Raw genomic sequence first — 19,609 nt, 5'->3', positions numbered from 1 at the left:
AGAAAAATGAAGAATAACTTTATCAACCATATTTCTCTGTGGTCTGCACCTATTATCAACTGACAATTTTAATAATTTAGTTAAAAATTTGGTTTATATTTTTACCACCAGACTAAGACCCAATTCTAATCTTCAGTGGAAAGTAAACCAAAAAATATCTGATTTGTGACACTACATTTTCCTTATTAATATAATAAAGACTTTGTCCCTACTAACAGTGAGGTTTACCTTGCAGAAAATACTGTAGTAACATTTCACAGCCACATATTTGGGCAGGTTTTTCTAGCACAGTGTTTTACCTTCACCCATTAGTCAGTCATGAAATCAATTTAGAAGGTTCAGATTAACAATTGAGATTAAATAAAATAGAACAGATTAGAAAATATCAAGACTGTGTTAAGCATTGTAAGGCTTAATATTACATCATGAAAATGTCATTTCTATGTGTGTACTAGGTCACACCATAAAATGCCTTCCTACTGTGGGTCTTGGTCAAACAACATTGCTATAGCATCTGCTTTTAAATCTTCATTAACATCAACATGGATAGCAAATTCCAGAGCACGCCAAGTAATCTGGGAGGTGTAAAAGGAGAAAAATGTATCCCACATAGATGTGTATATGTTAAATGAATAATGCATTGGGTATGGCATCATTTACTGTTACACAAATATTTAACAAGTATCCACTAGATATTAAGCATCAAATATTTAACAAGTATCCACTAGATATTAAGCATCATTTAAAATTTTTTTTTTTTTTTTTTTTTTTTACACCTATAGCACCTGGTCTTCCTAGGTGGTCTCCCATCCAAGTACTAACCAGGCCTTACCCTGTTTAGCTTCTGAGATCAGACGGGATTGGGCTTGCTCAGGGTGGCAGGGCAGTAGACTAAGCACCATTTTCAGCAACAATTGTTTATACAGTTACCAGTACTACAAAGAAATGTCTAATCAAGGCTTTGAAAAGTGAAGTAATGCTTTTTTAAAAAAGACACTTAAAAGATATGTAAGTATAGAATGAAATCTATGTAATCAATATGCTCGTCTCTTTAAAGTCTTAAAATTAAATAAAAATAATTAATATGATAAATGAGAAACAATATATTTTTGTATGAGTATTGAAAAAAATGGTGAAAGTGTGGGCAAAGAAAAAAATGCTACAACATTATAAAAATGTATAGGTTCACATATACATATATAAGATAAAGAATATAAATGGTTTAGCCAAATTCATTTTTCCTACAAAATGAGTTTATTTTTTGTAACACAAAGAAAGTGGTAAGTAGACCGTTAAAACATAGTTTCTTCTGAGATCTTTCAGGTAAAGTTTATAGCTTTATTAAAAGTTGAATGTAGATTTCTCTTATTTTACAAAGCTTACCGTGATTTCTAATAGTTAAAAAACAAGAAAATTATGAATGTGAATATTTGAAATGAGTATGATTGCTTAAACAAAAAGCAAGTAAACTGTAAATAATTTAAACTATATTATTAAATTGTTTTTAGTTTTTAAGCAAAAATTACATGATAACCATAAGCAAAGAATGAGGCGGACATCCTACTCACACCACATACAAAAATTAACTCTAAGAGATCAAAGACTAAATATAAGAGCTAAAACTAGAAGACTCAAAAAAAAAAAATACAGGTATAAATCGTTGTGAGCCTGGATTAGGTGACAGTTTTTTAGATTATGACACTAAAAGCACAAAAAACAGAGAAAAATTAGATGGACCTAGAGGTTATTATGCTGAGCAAAATATATCAGGCAAAGAAAGATAAATACCATATGATTTCACTTATAATCTAAGAAACGAAAGGAACGAACATGAAAAACAGACTCACAAATATGAAGGACAATCTGGTGATGGGTGGGCAGAGGGGATTTGGGGGTGCTGGGAGAATGGGGTGAAGGGTTAAAGAAGTACAAATTAGTAGCTGATAGATGGTAATAGGGATGGGGAGCACAGCATAGAGAATGCAATCAGCAGCAATGTAATGGCTATGCGTAGAGCCAGAGGGAAGATAGAGTAACTGGGGGGATTGTTTCATAAACTATATAAATGTCTAACCGATGTACTGTATGCTTGAAACTAATCATAACATAAAATAAAATGGTAAAAAAAAATTTTAAACTTTGTGTTTCAAAGGACACCATCAAGGAAATGAAGAGACAACCTAAGAAACAGGCGAAAATATTTGCAAATCATATATCTGACAAGGGACTTGCATATAGAATATATAAAGAACCCTTACTATTCGATAATAAAAGACAGATGACTCAATTAAAAAATGGGTAAAGGATGTGAATAGACATTTCTCCAAAGATCTATAAAGGGCCAATATGCATATGAAAAGATGCTCAACATCATTAGCCTTCAGAAAAATGCAAATCAAAATCTTAGTAAGTTACCACTTCACATCCACTAGGATGGCTATAATAAAAAAGCTAGATAATAAAAATGTTGGCAAAGATGTGGAAAAATTAGAAACTTCATACATTGCTGGTGGAAATGTAAAATGGTACAATCATTCTGGAAAAATAAGTTTCATTATTTCAGCTAAATTAAACATTTATCTAAAATATCTTAATTCATCCTTTCTCCACTTTTGATATACCAGAAGGTCATTCAAAATGCATAAAATATTATAATCCAGAAGATTAAGGGAGAGAACATTCAAAAAACTTAAGGAAATCAATATGCAACTGTCAAAAGGATTAGAAAAAGAAGTCAATGGATTAGAATAGTAAATCCAGAAATAGATATGAAGGTGGAATTTTAAATCTGTAATAAAGAATTAAATATTCAACAAAGACTGAGCAATTATCCAGTCATTTGTGATAAAGTTAATACTAACATAAACTCCAGGCAGAGTGAAAATTTACATGTTAAAAATAAAAGTAATCAGGAAAATATATGTGACTATGCATTATACATAACTTTCAGGTGAGAATTTTCTAAACATGACAAAAAAGGCAGATAGCGAAGTAAAAGATACACAGATTTTAGCAAACTTAAACATTTATATATCACTAATATCTTAATAGGCTGAAAACAAACAAAAATATGCTAGATCAAAGGTTAATATATTTAACATATACAAAACTGTTATTACAATAGTAACAAAACAACAAATTCACAAATAGAAAAAGGACATGGAACAATAAAATGTAAAATGTTCAACCTCTTTGTGATTTAAAGAAAGGTAAATTAAAACTGCAATGAGATAACATCTATATACAAAATGAGAATTTTGAAAAGACACATAAATACTTGATAAAGAAAGTGCAAGGACTAGGCACTCAGGATAACTGGATCATATCATGGATGACCCTTCTAGTAGGCAATATGTAACAAAAGTCTTAAAAATGCACAAGCTCTCTGATCAAGCAATTATGCTTCTGAGATTACCCTCTAAGGAAAGGAGAATAAGATATTTAGTGCAGTGGTATTTTAGTAGTCGATAGCTGAAAACAATAGCCTAAATATCCAATAAAAGGAACTAGTTCAGTAAATTATGATATACCTCAAAAAATAATATATCGCCATTCAATGTTATAGAAATCTATTAGCTGATAAAGATGTTTACAACATGTTAAGTAAAAAGCAAGTAGCAAACAGTACATTTGTTATATGTCCACTTTAACAGTTTATATACATACAGAAAACACCTAGAAGGATATACACAAAGTATATATCTTACTTTAGGTAGGATCAGATTTATAATTCTGAATTTTCGCTGTTTCCTTTGTATGTATGTACTTCAACAACATGTTTTGCTTCATTATAAAATATTACTTAGTAGTTAACACTACTTAAAAAGTCTGATTCACTATTTAGCTGTATGTTGATTATAAAAATTTCCTCAATTGAGTGAATTTAAATATGCAGTGGATAGCAGCATGATGTGATGGAGCTGTTGTTAATTTTCTTAGGTTTGATTATGGTACTGTGGTTATATAATAATGTCTTTATCTTAAGGAGACATATGTAGCAGCCTATGAAATGAAGTGTTATGATGCTGAAACTTTTAAATGTCACAGAAAAATATACATTAAGAGATCAAGCAAATACCTAGAATTGCTGAATCTATATAAAAGATACAGGGATGCTGACAATAAAAAGTTGGAAAAATAGTTGAATTCACAGGTTTGCCCTGTTTTAAAGTGTAACATGTTTTAAAGTCTAAAAGGTGAAAATGTATAAATTAGAGAGTGATAATATACATTAAAACTTAAGTTTCTTCATCATTTCACAAAGACCTATAACATAACTGAGAGTAAGTAATCTCTGTGGGTATTGTTTTTCTCAACTATAAAAAAGAAAAGTGGAATTTGGTTCATTCACTAATTTCACAAGGATTTACTGAATGTATTCAGTGGGCCAGGCAGAGGTGAAAATGATTAAAACCTACTGGAGAAAATCATTAATGTCATTATCTACTTCTAGAACTTAGATGAATCCCACTTTAGGAGTCCTTATAACAGCAGAAATAGGTTTCTTAAACTAGGGTTTCATGGATGAATTACCAGAAATCTAAGAGTTCCCTATAAGAATTTTTAGACTTTAAGTTTAGATTCTGAGTATAATAACATTAATAAAATCATCTAGATTATCAGGATAAAAGAATATTTCAGTGCCTATTTGACTATCTGTTTACAATTAAGTAATTTCTATACTAAGAAATATTTAAAGTGTCCAAGGGTAATTTTTATAAAGGACAAAGGTAGGGAAGGAACTTGGTAGAGGAGAGATGTATTAGCACCAAGGGAAGACAAGTAATGTCATGTTGTAACCTAAGGCTTCATAATAGGTTAAAGAGAGAAAAGTGGAGGACGAATGAAGGCTTTGCAAGGCACATGGCAGAGCTGGCTGAATACAAAATATTTCATGCCACAATAGACAGCATAATTTTGTGTTTATAATCGGCATCTAATTTCAGCAAAACACTATTATCACATTAGTTTGAATTGTGTTAGTTTTAGTTTTCATTTGTATCTATATGAAAATGAGGTTTATGGTGGTATAGGTGAGTTTATACCTCCTAGCATTGTTAGTGCTCATTTAATTTACATTATGAGAAAAATAATGAGTCAACACTAGAAATTTTTAATTTTTTTCTGTACATTACTCATAGCATTAGGGATTTAATACCATGAAATCTTATTTACAAAAATTCTTTCTACCCATAATTTTATAGCAATACTTCTACTGCTTAAATTAAGATATTGTTAGTGAATTTTCAGTTGTGTAAACATGTAAAGTAAGGCTGAATTTAAACATACCAGGTGGGTTAATTTATTATAAAATTTATATAGTTTTTATCTAGTCAAATTATATCATGTGCACATTCAGTATTTATACTTGCGTATATAATATATAAAACTCGAACTTTTTTTCCCTCTTACTAATTGTTCTTTAAAATTGATCACTTTTCCTGATTTTTTCAGGAAATATCTGTGGGACTGTTATTTACCTCTTTGGGTGTTAATCCAGGCACAAGCCTTGCCACAGTTTCCCAGTTGATGGTCTGATGAATTCCAATTAATGGATAAAGGATCATGTCCAACACCATTTGGCTGTTATTGTTCAGGAAATTGTTGTTTTCTGAATATCCACGACTCATCTTTTGGAACTGGAGATGAAGACGACAAATTTATTCACGTTTGATATCCAAATGTTTTCAGAACATTATAAATCAGTAATAATTCATTCCTAAGAACTACCTGCTACTATGTAAAGGAAAAATAAAACTGACTTAAAATAAACTCAGAATATACAGCTCAAGCTCTTCATATATAATAGCATTTCAAGACTATGGATTGGTGGATGGATGAAGGATGGACTGATAAATACATGATAAAAAAGTAAAATAAAATATTAATGGTAGAATATAAGATATACAAGTGTTCATTGTAAAATTCTTTTGACTTTGCTGTATGTTTCAACTTTTTTTTATAATAAAACATTGGAGGTAAAAGTTGAATATATCTTCCTAAAAAAAATCCTTAAGTGTGCCTAGTTTACACTTTGATTAGCAATGTGTGGATGGTGGAATTAAACTGTAAAAAAAATAGCTGGTTATAAAAAATTATAATTTTATTTTAGCCCTAAACAATGTTTATTTTTTCTGTGAGTGAATGACATGCTACAAACAAGGAAGGCTGAGTATACTTGATTTTTTACTGATCAATTAAATGAAACTTAAAACCAAGTTCATCTGACATTTTAGAATAACTATAATCATTGTTATTGTGCCATGTAATTATTAGCTATAAATGACAGGGAGATTATTATCAACAGCTGTAATTAGTATTTTTATTTGTTCGAAACAACTTTTTTGGGAAAGTTCTTCTCTTCTTCCTTGTAAGTAGCAATGTGACAATTAGTCTAATAATGTTCCTTATATACACACTCAGACACACATCCTGCCACTCATATATAAAAAGCTAAGACACCTCCACACACATGCACACACCCACTCACTCCTGCAGAATGGAAGCTTCTGTTGCTTCTTCACTTGGCTCTCCACCCATCTCTGCTCACATCACATCCTCTAGTTCAATCCAGGAGCCCTTGAATAACAAACCCAGTGACCAATGGTGTCCAAAATCTTCAGGCAAAGATCACCAAGGAAAAAGCGCTAGATGACTTTTCAAACGAATGTAGTTCAATAAACATTTAGTGAATCTCAACTACATCCCAAACATCAGGGATACAAAAATAAACATGGCACAGTCTCTGTCCTCAAAGAGTTTATGGTCCAGTGAGGAGTACCAGCAGACAAGCAGATCATTTGAAAATCAACTACTGAGAGTCAAAGCAAAGGGGAGCCATGAAGGGGAGGAGGAGAGGCACATAATAGCCGTTATTTGTTGAATATTTACTAGTAGCAAGGAACAATGCTAAGTCTATACATAAGTTATTTCACTCCTAGAAAATAGGTGCTTCCCCCCAATTTTACAAGAGATGAAACATATTCAGATAAGTCATTTGTACAAGGCTATAGAGTTAATAAGAGGCAGAGCGAAGTTAAACTGACTCACATCCATGCTGTTTCCATTATACATAAGAGGTATATAACAGGGGAAACAGTAGGTTGGAAATGATGGCTTAGGGCAAAGAGACTAGCATATTTTTAAAGTTAGTTATGATTTAGTGAAACAATTTAAGAAGCTTCTGTTGATGAGGCAGGGGAGGGTGCAGGCTGTGGTGTCAAACAGAAAAAGAAGCTACACCACTAAAACTTAAAAAATTTTAAGAATTTATATCAATTATACTTCAATGAAACTAAAATTTAAAAACAAAAGAATTTTAAGACTCTTTTTGTATCAATGTATATGAGATATTTCTTATTTTATTCAAACCTTTACTGAGCCGCCACTACATGCCAGGCATTGTATCTGAAGTTAGAACATAAATTTACAGAAGAAATAATGACAAGGGTCTGTGGCTCCTCCTATCTATGGTTTAATTGATGATGAATTTTTGTTTCGGAATATAATTTCCAAATAGAAGCTGTTCGCATGGAAAATGCCATCTATTTTAAGACAAGAAGTACAAAGCAAAAGTCTACTGCCAGACCGGTACAATGTAAAATGCCATGTACATGGGAGTCTACGGCTCTGGTTTGAGTTTTAACTCCATATACGCTAGTCAAGGTAAGTCATTTGAACCTAAGCAATATAATTAAGCAATGATAATACGTCTGATATAATAAAATAGAAATGATAATTTTATGGAAGCACTTAAAGACAATAAAAGCTCCTTACAAAGGTGATGCAGCATAAATAGTATACACCTCCTAGATTGTGTCGAAGATTATGTGAGATGTTTAAATGTTGGAATGTGGAACTGGAATGTAGAAGTTCTCAATAAGTGTTAACAATGATTAGTACTATGTAATTGTTTACAAAAAACACTGGTATAGGACAACAGGTGATAGACATCATAAAGTTATCTTACATGTGTCTGCATGTACATTAAAAAGAAACAAATAAAAATATTATACACTCTAATAGCGTAGCTTCCTAGCAACCAGAGAGGTATAGATAGGCCAGAATCCTGTTGTGGATAAGTGTATAGACTCTGGAGCCAGACTGCCCAAATCTTCATCCCAGTTTTACCATTAAGGTACCATCTGGTTGAGATTACTTATCTCTATCACTCAATTTCCTCATCTGTAAAACAAAGAATAGTAGCTAGCCCCAATACTTTTGAGGATATGGACAGAGCTACTTGGTACACAGGAAGGACTATATGTTGGTAGTAGTAAACTACATTACTGTTCCAGATATCCTGAGATTAAACAAATTCATAAAGATAAATGTGACAGACAAAAAGAGAGACAGCAACTTTTAAATGAAGTATGTCTTCAACAAAATGAATAAAAAGTCAGATCTAGATTCTTATCCAGCTTTACCATTTTTAATTCTCAGCTATAAAAAAATAATATCTACTTTTGGGGTTAAGAATTAAATAGTAATATATATAAAGCACCCAGTACACTACCTGGCACACAAAAGGTATTTATTATTATTATTTTTCCTCTTCTTATTTTGGCCATTATTGGTATTAAAAGTTTCTAAGAATTAGTTTAATAACTGTAAAACATTGTCTTGAGTCTAGTTGAAAATAGATTTTACAGAACTTCATTGTTCTCCACTTGTGTGCCTAGCACATCATCATTTGTCATACCACGCATTTGTCATACCACGAAATTTGAGATATATGTTAGGGCATGGGGTATTCTATTATAATTTGTTTGGGTCTCAGTAGAAAGTTGTCTAAAATGTAATCCAGGGTAAGAACCTGGGTGCTGTTTTTTTCATTTCCTAAAAGTTTCTAAAATATTTATTGTGGCCTACAATGTGCATGCACCTGTTGGCTAATCAAAAATACTGTCCAGATTAAATACTTATATGTATATTTCAAATATGATACTCATAGTATACCTGTTTAAGAATAATTTAAATAATCTAGATAGGAAAAAATTTTTCCTGTTGACATTTTCTTTACAAAACTGAATCATCCCAATCAAGGGAAGACTACATAGTATTAATTCCAGTCAAAGGAATGTTAAAGAAAGTATCCCTTAGAAGTCTGAATGTAAGTGTGACAGGCATAGCACTGATAGATAACCCTTAATAACACAGAATTCTCTTGGAATAGTTGTCACAGTGCACCTCATTTTGGGAAAACAGTGTAGACTTATCAAAAACGGTGACATAAAAGTCTGAAGCTCAAATTACACTACTACTGAATCTACTCCCATTTGTGATAAAATACATTTAAAAAGTTAGTTTAAGGTGAATCGTGTTATTTACCAGAAACGAAAATTATATTTGTTTAATACAGTTTTTAATATCACATCTTATTCCTACAGTATTGATTTATTTAAATGTATTAATATCACATCTTATTCCTACAGTATTGATTTATTTAAATGTATTAATTAGACCAATCTAACTAAGAACAAACAGAGGTCCACGACTGGCATCTTATTTTTTTCCTTTTTTGAAATAGAAAAAAACTCTTGTAGACAAGCTTTTTTTCTTAGCGTTAAGTTGGTAAGCAAGAGGGGGCCAGCAGGGCAGGTCAGGGGATGGGAGGTAACACTGAGTCATCCTGCACCAGGGGAGAAGACTGGTGTCCAGGTTTCCTGACCTCAAACAAGAATGGAACCAGTTGGCTTTCATCGTGAAGAAAGTATAATCATATCCGAAATCCAGGATGAATAGATCAGAGCCCTGCAAACCTTCCGCCTAGAGGCTCACTGCGCGGGGTGTCGTCCCCTGTACAGCCCGCGTTGGGGCAGAAACTCTCCCCGCACGCAGGCATACGGGCGGACAAAGGCGTCGGGCAGTGGGGCGCGGCCGCGTCGGCAGAAGCTGGGCTTCCCTCAGCTGGTGCGCGGGCTACGCGGATCCGCGGCATGCAGGACCGGCAGGCGGCAGGCTACGCGTGGGGACGTCCGCAGGAGTTTGGGCTGCGGAAGCCGGGCCGCGCCGGGTGGCCAGGGAAGGAGGCCGCGGCGAGAACGCGCTGGCTGCCAGCGGTGCCGCCCCTCGCCGCACTTCCTGCGTAAGGCCCCTCGGCATGTTGCTTACCTCCACAGGGCCGCTGCGGACCGCGCTGAGCCTCCGTCACCTGAGGTAGCCAGCTCTGCCCGCTCTCGAGCCATGAACCTCCCGCGACCCGGCCCGCAGTCCGGCTCACGGACCTCACATGAGGCCCTCACACGTCTGCCCGCCCGCTGGTAAGCGGCTCGGGACTAGCGCCCGGGGGCGGAGTACCGCCGGGCCCAACACGCCCCTCCAATCACAGGCCAGCACCACAGCGGCAGAACCAATGAGCGACGAGCTCCTGCCGGGCGGGAGGGAGCCGAACTCGCGGCTGCGGCAAGCGGCCGCCTCTCCTCGCCTTTGCCTTCCCCTACCCTCTCTTGCACTGACTCCAAGGTTTGTCGCAGTGCAGCGTCCCCACCCTCCCAGCGTCTTGTCTCTTAGCAACCAGATCTTCCAAGCCGGATCTTAGGTGACCAACTCTTGAGTCCAGAAGAAAGGGGAATACAGGAGAAAGAAAACTCAGAAATGGATAAAATGGTTGGCAATGCAAGTCACTTTGGTATATAGCTGCTTGAGTTAGGTAGAATGGGAAAATTGTACAATCTGAGGGACACCAAAAGTATCTTGAGTTAAGCATTGTCTTTATCAAGAGGCACCTCTTGAAAAATATAAGTAGCGCTGGGTTACAAATTCACTTTTCATTCACATTAATAGGTTCAGCATGAGTGTGTTATTGTGAATATTACCACTGGGGAACTAGTAAATATGTAAAGCTCAGTCTTGTAGGGTAAATGCTACATGTCAATATTAAATTTTAAATTTCCACTTGGAACATGTCTATTCTGAGAACCAAAACTAAATGTTAGGATCAGAAAGGACAGAAGTAAAGCCCTATCCAAATGAATAATTACTATAATGAGATCTGATGATTAAGTGGCTAACTGTACATTATGTCAGTATTTTCCAATTTTATCTCCTATGATTTTCAGCAAATCTTCTAATTTTGTCCCACAATGATATTAATATTGGGCAAGTTTTATACCACAAAGATATCAGGTAAATTCTTAAAGAGAGGCTTTCTGCTCTCTACATCCTCTTTCTCTTTTCACATAGGCTGGAACCCAGTTATGACGGTGGTGAGCCATCATAGGAAGGACCCCTCAGGGACGGCAAAGCAATTATATAGAAGGACCCTGGCCCCTGAATTATCTTGTGAAGGAAAGCTCCCTAACAGGCTCTAGACTGACTGTCTACTTTTGGACTATTACATGAGAAAAATGTCTATCTTGTTTTAGCTACTGTTATTTTTTGGCCTATTTGTTAAAGAAATTTAGTGAAGTCCCTAAAAGGGAAAGTTGGTCCCTGAAAATGGTGTGTCACAATAACAAAGATCAAAGATCTATATGGCATTGTCAGGTAGAAACATATTGTTGGCTGGAAGAGTGGTGACTCTTTCCAAATGTATTGGGAAGTGTCATCTGTGTTAACTTGGAAGGCAGATTATCAAGCCTGTAATTCGGAGGCAAGTGGTTGAGAAAAGGTCAGAAAGTAAGTTTATGTTGGCTACCACTCCCTGCTTTTAGCAAGGTTCAACCAAAAGAAATTAAGTCAGTTAAGAATTAACCAGTTCGCAAGCAGAAACAGAATAGAGCTCTGGATCGCATCCATAATATTTACTCCTGCTGTTAATCCACATACTACTATGCATCAACGAGGAATCAATTCAGGTACATTACATTTGAAGATTTTCATCTCTCCTCTTTTCTAGAACGATATTCATTTACAAAATGATAGAGCTAGAAAGGATCCTTGAAAGATCAACTTCTTCAATCTTTTCATTTTAAAGTCAGAGTGAGTATAAGAGACTTATCCAAGGTGAAATAGCCAACTCATTAGATTCAATAACCTTGCCCAAGGAAGAATCTTTCTTTAGCATTGTTTCACCTAAGACTTCCATCTACTTCCCCCTCTTCATCAAGTCTAACCCTTTTGTGTTCATAAGTTCATCTATCCCTCTATTAGATTTAGTACAGACTAAGTTGCTTTAACAAAGAAACTCAAAATACAGTGGCTCGAACATGATAAAAAGTTTCTCAAATTGAAATAGAGACCATAGTTCAGGACTGGCATGGTTGCTTTGCTATCCTTGACATGCAACTTCCATCGTGGCCTTTGAAATGGCTGCAGAATGCTCACTCTTATGTTCCACACCTCAAAGAAGGAATGGGAGACAGGGCAAGAAATGCCCTAGGACTTTTAAAAGCCTGATCCAAAAATCACATGTATCACTTCCACTTACATCCCATCGGCTACAACTTACCATAAAGAAGGAAGCTAATGTAGGCTCCTTTGAGCACCTGTGTAACCCAACTGACTGGTAATGGGAGTTCCACTTTTAAATTGTGGGAGAGTGAATATTGGTGGTCAATCAGCAGTCTCTACACAAGTCTAGTTTCAGGATTATAAGCTATCCAGATCCCTACTATTGACTTAATTAGAATAAATTGTTTTTTAAACATTTTTAACTACAGTGAAATGGGAAACTAAAAAAGGAACTCCATTATTACTGCAAAAAATATATATATACACACACAAAAATGTTTAGAAATAAACGGCAATAAAAATAAATGCAATGCCTTTCGGGCTCCAGCTACTACCAAACATTACTGCAAAACAAGATTTAAAACTAAACATGACTTTCTTCATGACACGGCAAAACAATAAAAACAAAAATAATGTGGCATAGTAGTAGATGTCAATAAGCACATTTTCTTCATGCTGCTTCAAAGTCTGGAAAATCGAAAAGGTATTGGAGGCATGTTCACTCCCCCAAAGTCTCTGATGGTTACTATATCTCAGTGTGGAGCTGTATTCCCCAGCAAAGAGTGGAGGTCCCTGTTCACAATACCCACTTAAATTGATATACCACATATCCAGACTACAAGTCCTACGTGGTGTCATCACCACACGTGTTTGTGTGGCAGTTCTATGCCCAAATTGAAGAATCTTGGCTGCTTATTCCTGAACAATAACTTTTCCTCTTGTCCCCTGAAGCAGGTCTTTAGTCCTTAAAGACAGCTCCTGATTCGAAACCACATCTTGATAACCTGACCATTATCAAGTGCTTATCAACTTTAACGAGAACCTTTACTATATGCTAGGTCCTCTGCTAAGTGCTTAATACACAGTATACTCTCAACAACTCAGTGAAGTAGATATTTTGAACTTAATGAATATTAACAAGTTTCAAATGGAAAATGTGTTAATATTTATTAAGAAATTCATTTCGGTTGGCTTTTAAAAATTTGTAAAGTATTGTATGTTTAATCATTAAGACCATTGAGTAGGTTTTTGCAAATAGCTTATGAGTTTAGTTGTCATGTACCATATATGAACTATTTTCAAAGAATACTGCCATAGAGTACAAAAAATACATAAAACTATGCTATTACCTGCTTTTTTCTCTGGTCAGTCAGAAGGCACTTAGGAATCTTCCTAAATCTTAAAGCAGAAGTTCCCAAATGTCTGTCTTAGTTTAAGGAAGTGTGAGGATCTATGGTAAATGAGAAAAACAAGATGAAATGTGTTTCCTTATTAAATTTACTAATAGAAATTATGCCTTTTCTACTTTCTGGTGTTAATATCTTCTTCATTTCTGGTTTCTCCTCATATCCCATTGCACATATTGAGTTTCCCAGTTAATTTCAAACTAAGACTTTTTATGAAGTAAATATTAAACAAAATGTCTCAAAGAAGCAAAAAGATATTTATTGACATTTTATAATGTAAAATTTGTTATAATAGGCTGTGTCTGGAAATTGGAGAGAAGTTCTACTTTTGGCACTGTAGTGGGCCACATGTGAGGCTCTCCTGCTGAACAACATGCTGGCAGAGATACACACACATTAAAGCACTGCTGGATCATAAAAATATGGGGGCATGTAAAATCCATTAAAACCAGTCAGCTGAGAAACTGCAGGCAGAAGGGAAGGGTGCAGGTGCCCTGAGGGTGGCTGCCCAAAGTTGTCAGGATTCTGATCTTTGGGTCTATCCTGGTCTCCTACTTGAGACCTTCAAGTGAAGACTGAAGTGGTCCCAGAATGATGATGATGCCTCCATCCTACTACCAGTGAAGGCAGAAGTGAATCCTCTGTGGAGTCAAGCCTTCCCTGGTTTTGGCCTTCAGAACTCAGATTTTAACAAGTGAGAAGCTAATCAAGATCACCATAACTGTGAAGAGGCCAGACACTATTGTGAAAGTCAGAACGACAAACATTTTAACCTCCAAAGACTGCAGATACTGGAGTTCTTTTAGCCATTAACATGGCACTCTTAGATACAGGGCATGACAAGTTACCAGTAATGAACAAGGAGACTGAACAATAAGGCAGAACTTCTAGATATAATTATTGAAATGTAACTTTAAATTTGAAATATCATTATGGAAATTTAAAGATGCCTCAGTGAATGAGTTAAATGGTAAGTTAGAAATAGCTGGAGTGAATATACAAACATACATTAAAAAATTACCCAGATTTCAGCACACAAAGAGATGGAAAATATGAAAGAGAAAGATATGGAGGGCAGAATGAGGTTTAAGATTTGTCTAATTTGAATCCCAAAGAGAACAGACAGAATGAAGATAATTGCGAAATTTCCAGGATTAAAAAGATGACTCCAAAGATCCACAGATCCTGGAAGCAAATGTATTACAAACACATTTGTAATGTATTGCTGGGGGCAATTAAAATATCAATTCTAATTTGCCACGTAAAAGGCATGCTACTTAAATGAGTTGTCTTTTATCTGGGGCTTACTTTATTCTACATATTTTAATCCTCGTAGCCAGATACAGTACACAGAAACTAGGCAAATAAAAAAGGCAATATCAATGCCAAGAAAACCAAAATGTTATATAAGAAATGAAAAGGGGAAACAATATTTACATGGTAATGCAAACATTTTCACTGACTTGACTCAGAGTTAAAATATTATTTTACTGGGAAGATGGGGTAAGAGGAAATGTGAGATAGTAGTGCAGGGCAGTCAAATACTATATGGGGTTGGGAGAAGAAAGCAGGTTAATAGATAACCTCTAAAATTGGTAAGTTGAGAAAAAGCCAGATGAGCATATTATTTAGAAACAAGGTAAACACGTAACAGCAAAAAAGTTAAATGTGGTTCCTTTTGGATCAGGTCTCTGGTGTGAGGCAGGGAACTACTTTACTTCCTTGTTTTTTAAATCACAATTTGTATTTTTAAAACCATGTGACTGTATTAATTTGATACTTAAAAATGTAAATGAACAGATAAAACATATATACGAAGTATGGAAAAATAACTTCAGAAAAGTTATTTGTTCAACTAGGAAAATACTAACAATAAAAAACTAACCATAACAATCTAGAATAAAAACTTCAAGTGATACCAACATTGCTGAATGAAAAGAGGTAGGAAGACAACAGGGAGAAGTGTCTGGAGAAGAAAGCAGGGAGGATGAGAGTGTGCCAGCATTCTTGTGTTGTTATGACTCCAATATTGGGAATTTCAAACACTGGTGGAAAAAAATAAACATAACCACAACAAGAATAAAAATAGCATGAATAGCCTGTATAGCTTTTAAACCTACAGAGGAAAATCTGATGTATAAAAAAAGCAGAAGGCATAAGTACAAAACTTGTAATAAGGTGATATAAGTATGAAATAACTCATAAAACAATAAGAAGCTATCAACAACTGGAGATTTTAAATACATTCTTTTTAGAAACATCTAAGATCAAAAAATAAGCAAATATAGAGAAAAATTTAAAATATGAATTAAATCTATCATACAGTTTAATCTAACATAATTCCTACCTCACATTTCCTCATGGAAGTATTTCTCTAGAATAACTCTGGTGCCTTTTTCTCCCTCCTCTTCTTCGCTTACTGCTTTTCATGGGAGGAGTGAGTTAGCTGATTGGCAAGTATGGAAGAATAATTTTAGAGCTGGAAGGAAATAAAATTCTCAACTCCAACTACAGTTTTGAAGGTTGAAGAATCAAAAGGCCATAAAATTAAAATACTTTCCTCAATCAAGCTAACACTAATTCCAAATCTGTGGTTCATTTTGTGGCCTATTCAGGGTCTAGGGCTCATTTTTGGAAAGTCCTCTTTTCTTGTTATGAAGTAGCAAACTATTTTGATGCAAGATAATAATGGTGTTTAACTCACAATGCTTTATGTGAACTTCCTAATATGTGTATAATCTATACTATCTTGAGCAGAAAACCAGTTAAAGGTTAAAAATGCAAGTTTATTTCAGTTACTGACTATAGCTATTTACATCAAGCCAAAACAGATTAAAATAACATTTTGATTCCTAAAAAATTTAGAATAAGCATTTCTTTAAAGCTGTAAATACAAGATAAATATACCAAGTTCGATATATTCCTCTGTAACAGAAATAATAGAATACCATTTTCAATGGCAACAAAAATGACAAAGAACCCAGGAATTAGCCAAAAAAAAAAAATACATGATATCCTAAATGGAGAAATTATATTCATGAATGAGATGATTTGCTATTGTAAATTATGTTAATTCTCTCTAAACTAACTTATAAATTCAATGCAATTCCAATCAAAATCTCAACATCTTGTTTTAGGGAAACTGGTAAGTTGATATGAAAGTTTATACAGAAGAACATAAATTCACAAAAAGCTTATTTTAATAAAGGACAAAATAGATTCACCTAGCAGATATTAAGACATATTACAAAGTTACATTAATTAAAATATTATACAGGAAAAAGAACTGACATATATCAATAAAACAGAAAGCCCCAAGCAGTTTCATGTTTATGGGAAATTGGTATGTAATAAAATGGGGAAAATACAGATATTTAGCAGATGGTGTTAGAAAAACTGCGACAATCCTTCTCAGCATGCCCAGCAGACATTCACACTCATAAGACCAAAAGAATATAACTTGGCACCAAGGTCACTTAGTTCGGCAGGATAGTACAGCACAGTAAACACAGCACGGACAGAGGAAAGCATCCTTCTTAGAGAAGCCTCATGTGCCACAGGACCTATCAGTTACGAGTCGTACCTTATTCAGAAGTCTCAAGGCCTGTGCTTTTTCATTTTACAGTTAAAAAATTTTGCTGGATAAATAGCATATTTACCTTATTTATCATAACACCATATTTATCTAAACCCAGCAGATTTCTCCCAAAAAATTGTGCTAAAGAAAAAGTAAACCCAAGATAATTTCCCCATAGACAGAGAGAGAAGAGGTTTAGTTAACCCTTTCCCCTTAATGACTATTTGGAGAAAAAGTTGGATTCGTATCTCATACTATATCCAAAAATAATTCCAATTAAAGTTAAAGACCTAAATAGTAAAACTATAAAACTGACAGAACAACAGACCTAAAAAACACAAACAATTAGGGAGAAAATTAAAGATGTCCATTCTATGAAGGATATCAAGACAAGAATTAACAAATAAGACTAAGTTATTTCCAACATCTGAACATTTAGAATCTATAAAAAAAGTCTTGTGCTATAATCGGTAAGAGAAAAACCTAACAGAAAAACGGGCAAACTACAAGCATAGTATTTTCCACAGAATAGAAAACCAGAATGTCTAAAAAGCAAATGCTCAGCCTCATTAGTAATCAGATAACGCATATTAAGCCAAAATACAGTTTTACACATATCAGATTAACAAAAATCAGGAAATATTAAGTGCTGCTAAAGACTTTAGAGAAAATGAAACCCTTATATCTTGCTGGTCAAGTGTAAACTGGGAGAACCATTTCTAGGAAGCAGCCAGCGTTACTTAACTAAAATTAAATATGTATACATCCAAAACCCCAGCCATTCTACTCTAGGACATATATACTACCACAGAAAATACAGGGCAGGTTCATAACAAGATATGTACAAATTTGTAGAAGTGGGAACAGCTGGAAACAACCTAAGTATCTATCACTAGAGGAAAAGATAAACTACTGCCATGTGAATGCAATAAACGTGTCAGTCAGAAAGAAGCGTGTTATAGCAGTAACAGGAATAGGTCTTAAAAATCTAATATTTTATGAAAGTTAGAAAATGAGATTTATACTATATTAATTTTAAAGATTTAAAACTTATACAAGAAATATTATTAGATAATTTTTTCATGGAAACATACTCAAAATTTGGAAGATGGCTTGGAAAGATAAATATTAAATACAGTAAGAAAGGGGAGTATTGATTTGCAGGCAGGAAATGAATAGAGTAAAATAAAATAGTACAAAAATGTAGCCTTTCTAGATCAGTGACATTAGTATCATTGATAAAAAGTATGATTGATGACTGACTCAAGTCTGAGCATCTGATATCCTTAAAAATTAAAACAAAACATTTATTTTACATGAGCAGAAACATTAAGACTTAGATTATTTAAACATTATTTAAATGTGGAAAATTGTTCATGGGCCATAATATAGTAAGTACCCCATATGATCTGTAAGTTAGCTGACTTTAAATGAAACAGTTCATTTTCTCAAATAAGATAAATATAAAAACTATATAATATGAAAGGATATTTCAAGACAATGCTGCAAAAACAAATCTTTGTGCTGTATAAATATTCCACTGTGTTTTTCTAAGTTAGGCTGTTTTGATATTCAGCAAAATAATTTAAAACTACATTTGGCAAAGTCATATATACAAGTAAACTAATTTTAATTTTTAATTAATTTTGTGTATGAATTGGAAATTCTAGACTGAGATACATACTTGTATGATACTTTCACAGGATACTTTCACAGGATGTAAGAAGTTAAATATACATGGAAAAATTTACAAAACATGTAACTACCATAACATCTTACTTCTGATTGTGCTTTATATTTTTAAAAACACTCCCGTGAGGCAGATTTTCCCCAACATTATCAATGAGGAAATTAAACAATAATGTGAGTTAAGTCTTACAGTAAGCAGTGGTGGTGTCCAGATTAGACTCTAGGTTTGTGGTCTTATTTTTATTTAACTCACCTTCTAGATAACTTTTATATAGATGTAAGTCTAATATTTTTCTTTAAATCACAAGGAAATAGAACAGATACACTGGTTTGCAGTAGTTAATATATACGATGATATGAAGAAAAATAGAGACTTTTTTTTTATAGCAATTCCAATTCTGAAAAAAGAGATAAGTTTATCTTCAAAAAGTCAATCAAGTTTAACGTACTTTTATTTGTCCAGTAAAAGGAACTTCACAATCTGTTAAAAATAAAATTTTCACTGCATTCAATTTATGTTCTTTTTTCCATTAAAGAAAACACAAGATAAAGGACAGCTATAGTCAAGTAAATGTATAATTATGACACAGTGACAGACAAAATCAAGTATCTAAATAAAATGTCAACAAGAAAATACATAGTTCTCTTACTTTTTCCTTTCTAAACTGATAAAATAAGAAAAAAATCTGTAAAGAAAACCTGTTTTTTTATTGTAACATGTGACTTATTATTTTATTTAATAAAAAATATTTTGGTTTTAGTT

General features: G+C 34.0%; 1 protein-coding gene and 1 pseudogene across 4 annotated transcripts in view; both read right to left on the bottom strand.

The window, feature by feature from the left end:
* The window catches only part of KIAA1841 (KIAA1841 ortholog), a 62,119-nt gene extending 42,574 nt beyond the window's left edge, over window positions 1-19,545 (bottom strand). For 2 of the 4 annotated variants that reach the window (XM_036224153.1, XM_036224156.1), the window contains exons 1-2: window positions 10,114-10,292; window positions 5,481-5,639 (exon numbers count right to left, since the gene is read on the bottom strand). In XM_036224153.1, the coding sequence (XP_036080046.1) occupies window positions 5,481-5,630 (150 nt within the window). In that variant the 5' untranslated portion in view covers window positions 5,631-5,639; window positions 10,114-10,292. Of the gene's footprint in view, window positions 1-5,480; window positions 5,640-10,113; window positions 10,293-13,523 lie in introns of those variants that run through there. The other 2 variants (XM_036224154.1, XM_016129634.2) reach the window with 2 other exon arrangements.
* On the bottom strand, window positions 774-892 carry LOC118605633 (annotated as a pseudogene).
* Window positions 19,546-19,609: the final 64 nt, after the last annotated feature.

This window comes from Rousettus aegyptiacus, unplaced genomic scaffold, assembly GCF_014176215.1.
Source record: "Rousettus aegyptiacus isolate mRouAeg1 unplaced genomic scaffold, mRouAeg1.p scaffold_m13_p_7, whole genome shotgun sequence".
NCBI classification, from domain to species: domain Eukaryota; kingdom Metazoa; phylum Chordata; class Mammalia; order Chiroptera; family Pteropodidae; genus Rousettus; species Rousettus aegyptiacus.
The sequence above is the reverse complement of the archived record's forward strand: the minus strand, read 5'-3'. Positions and strand labels throughout refer to the sequence as shown.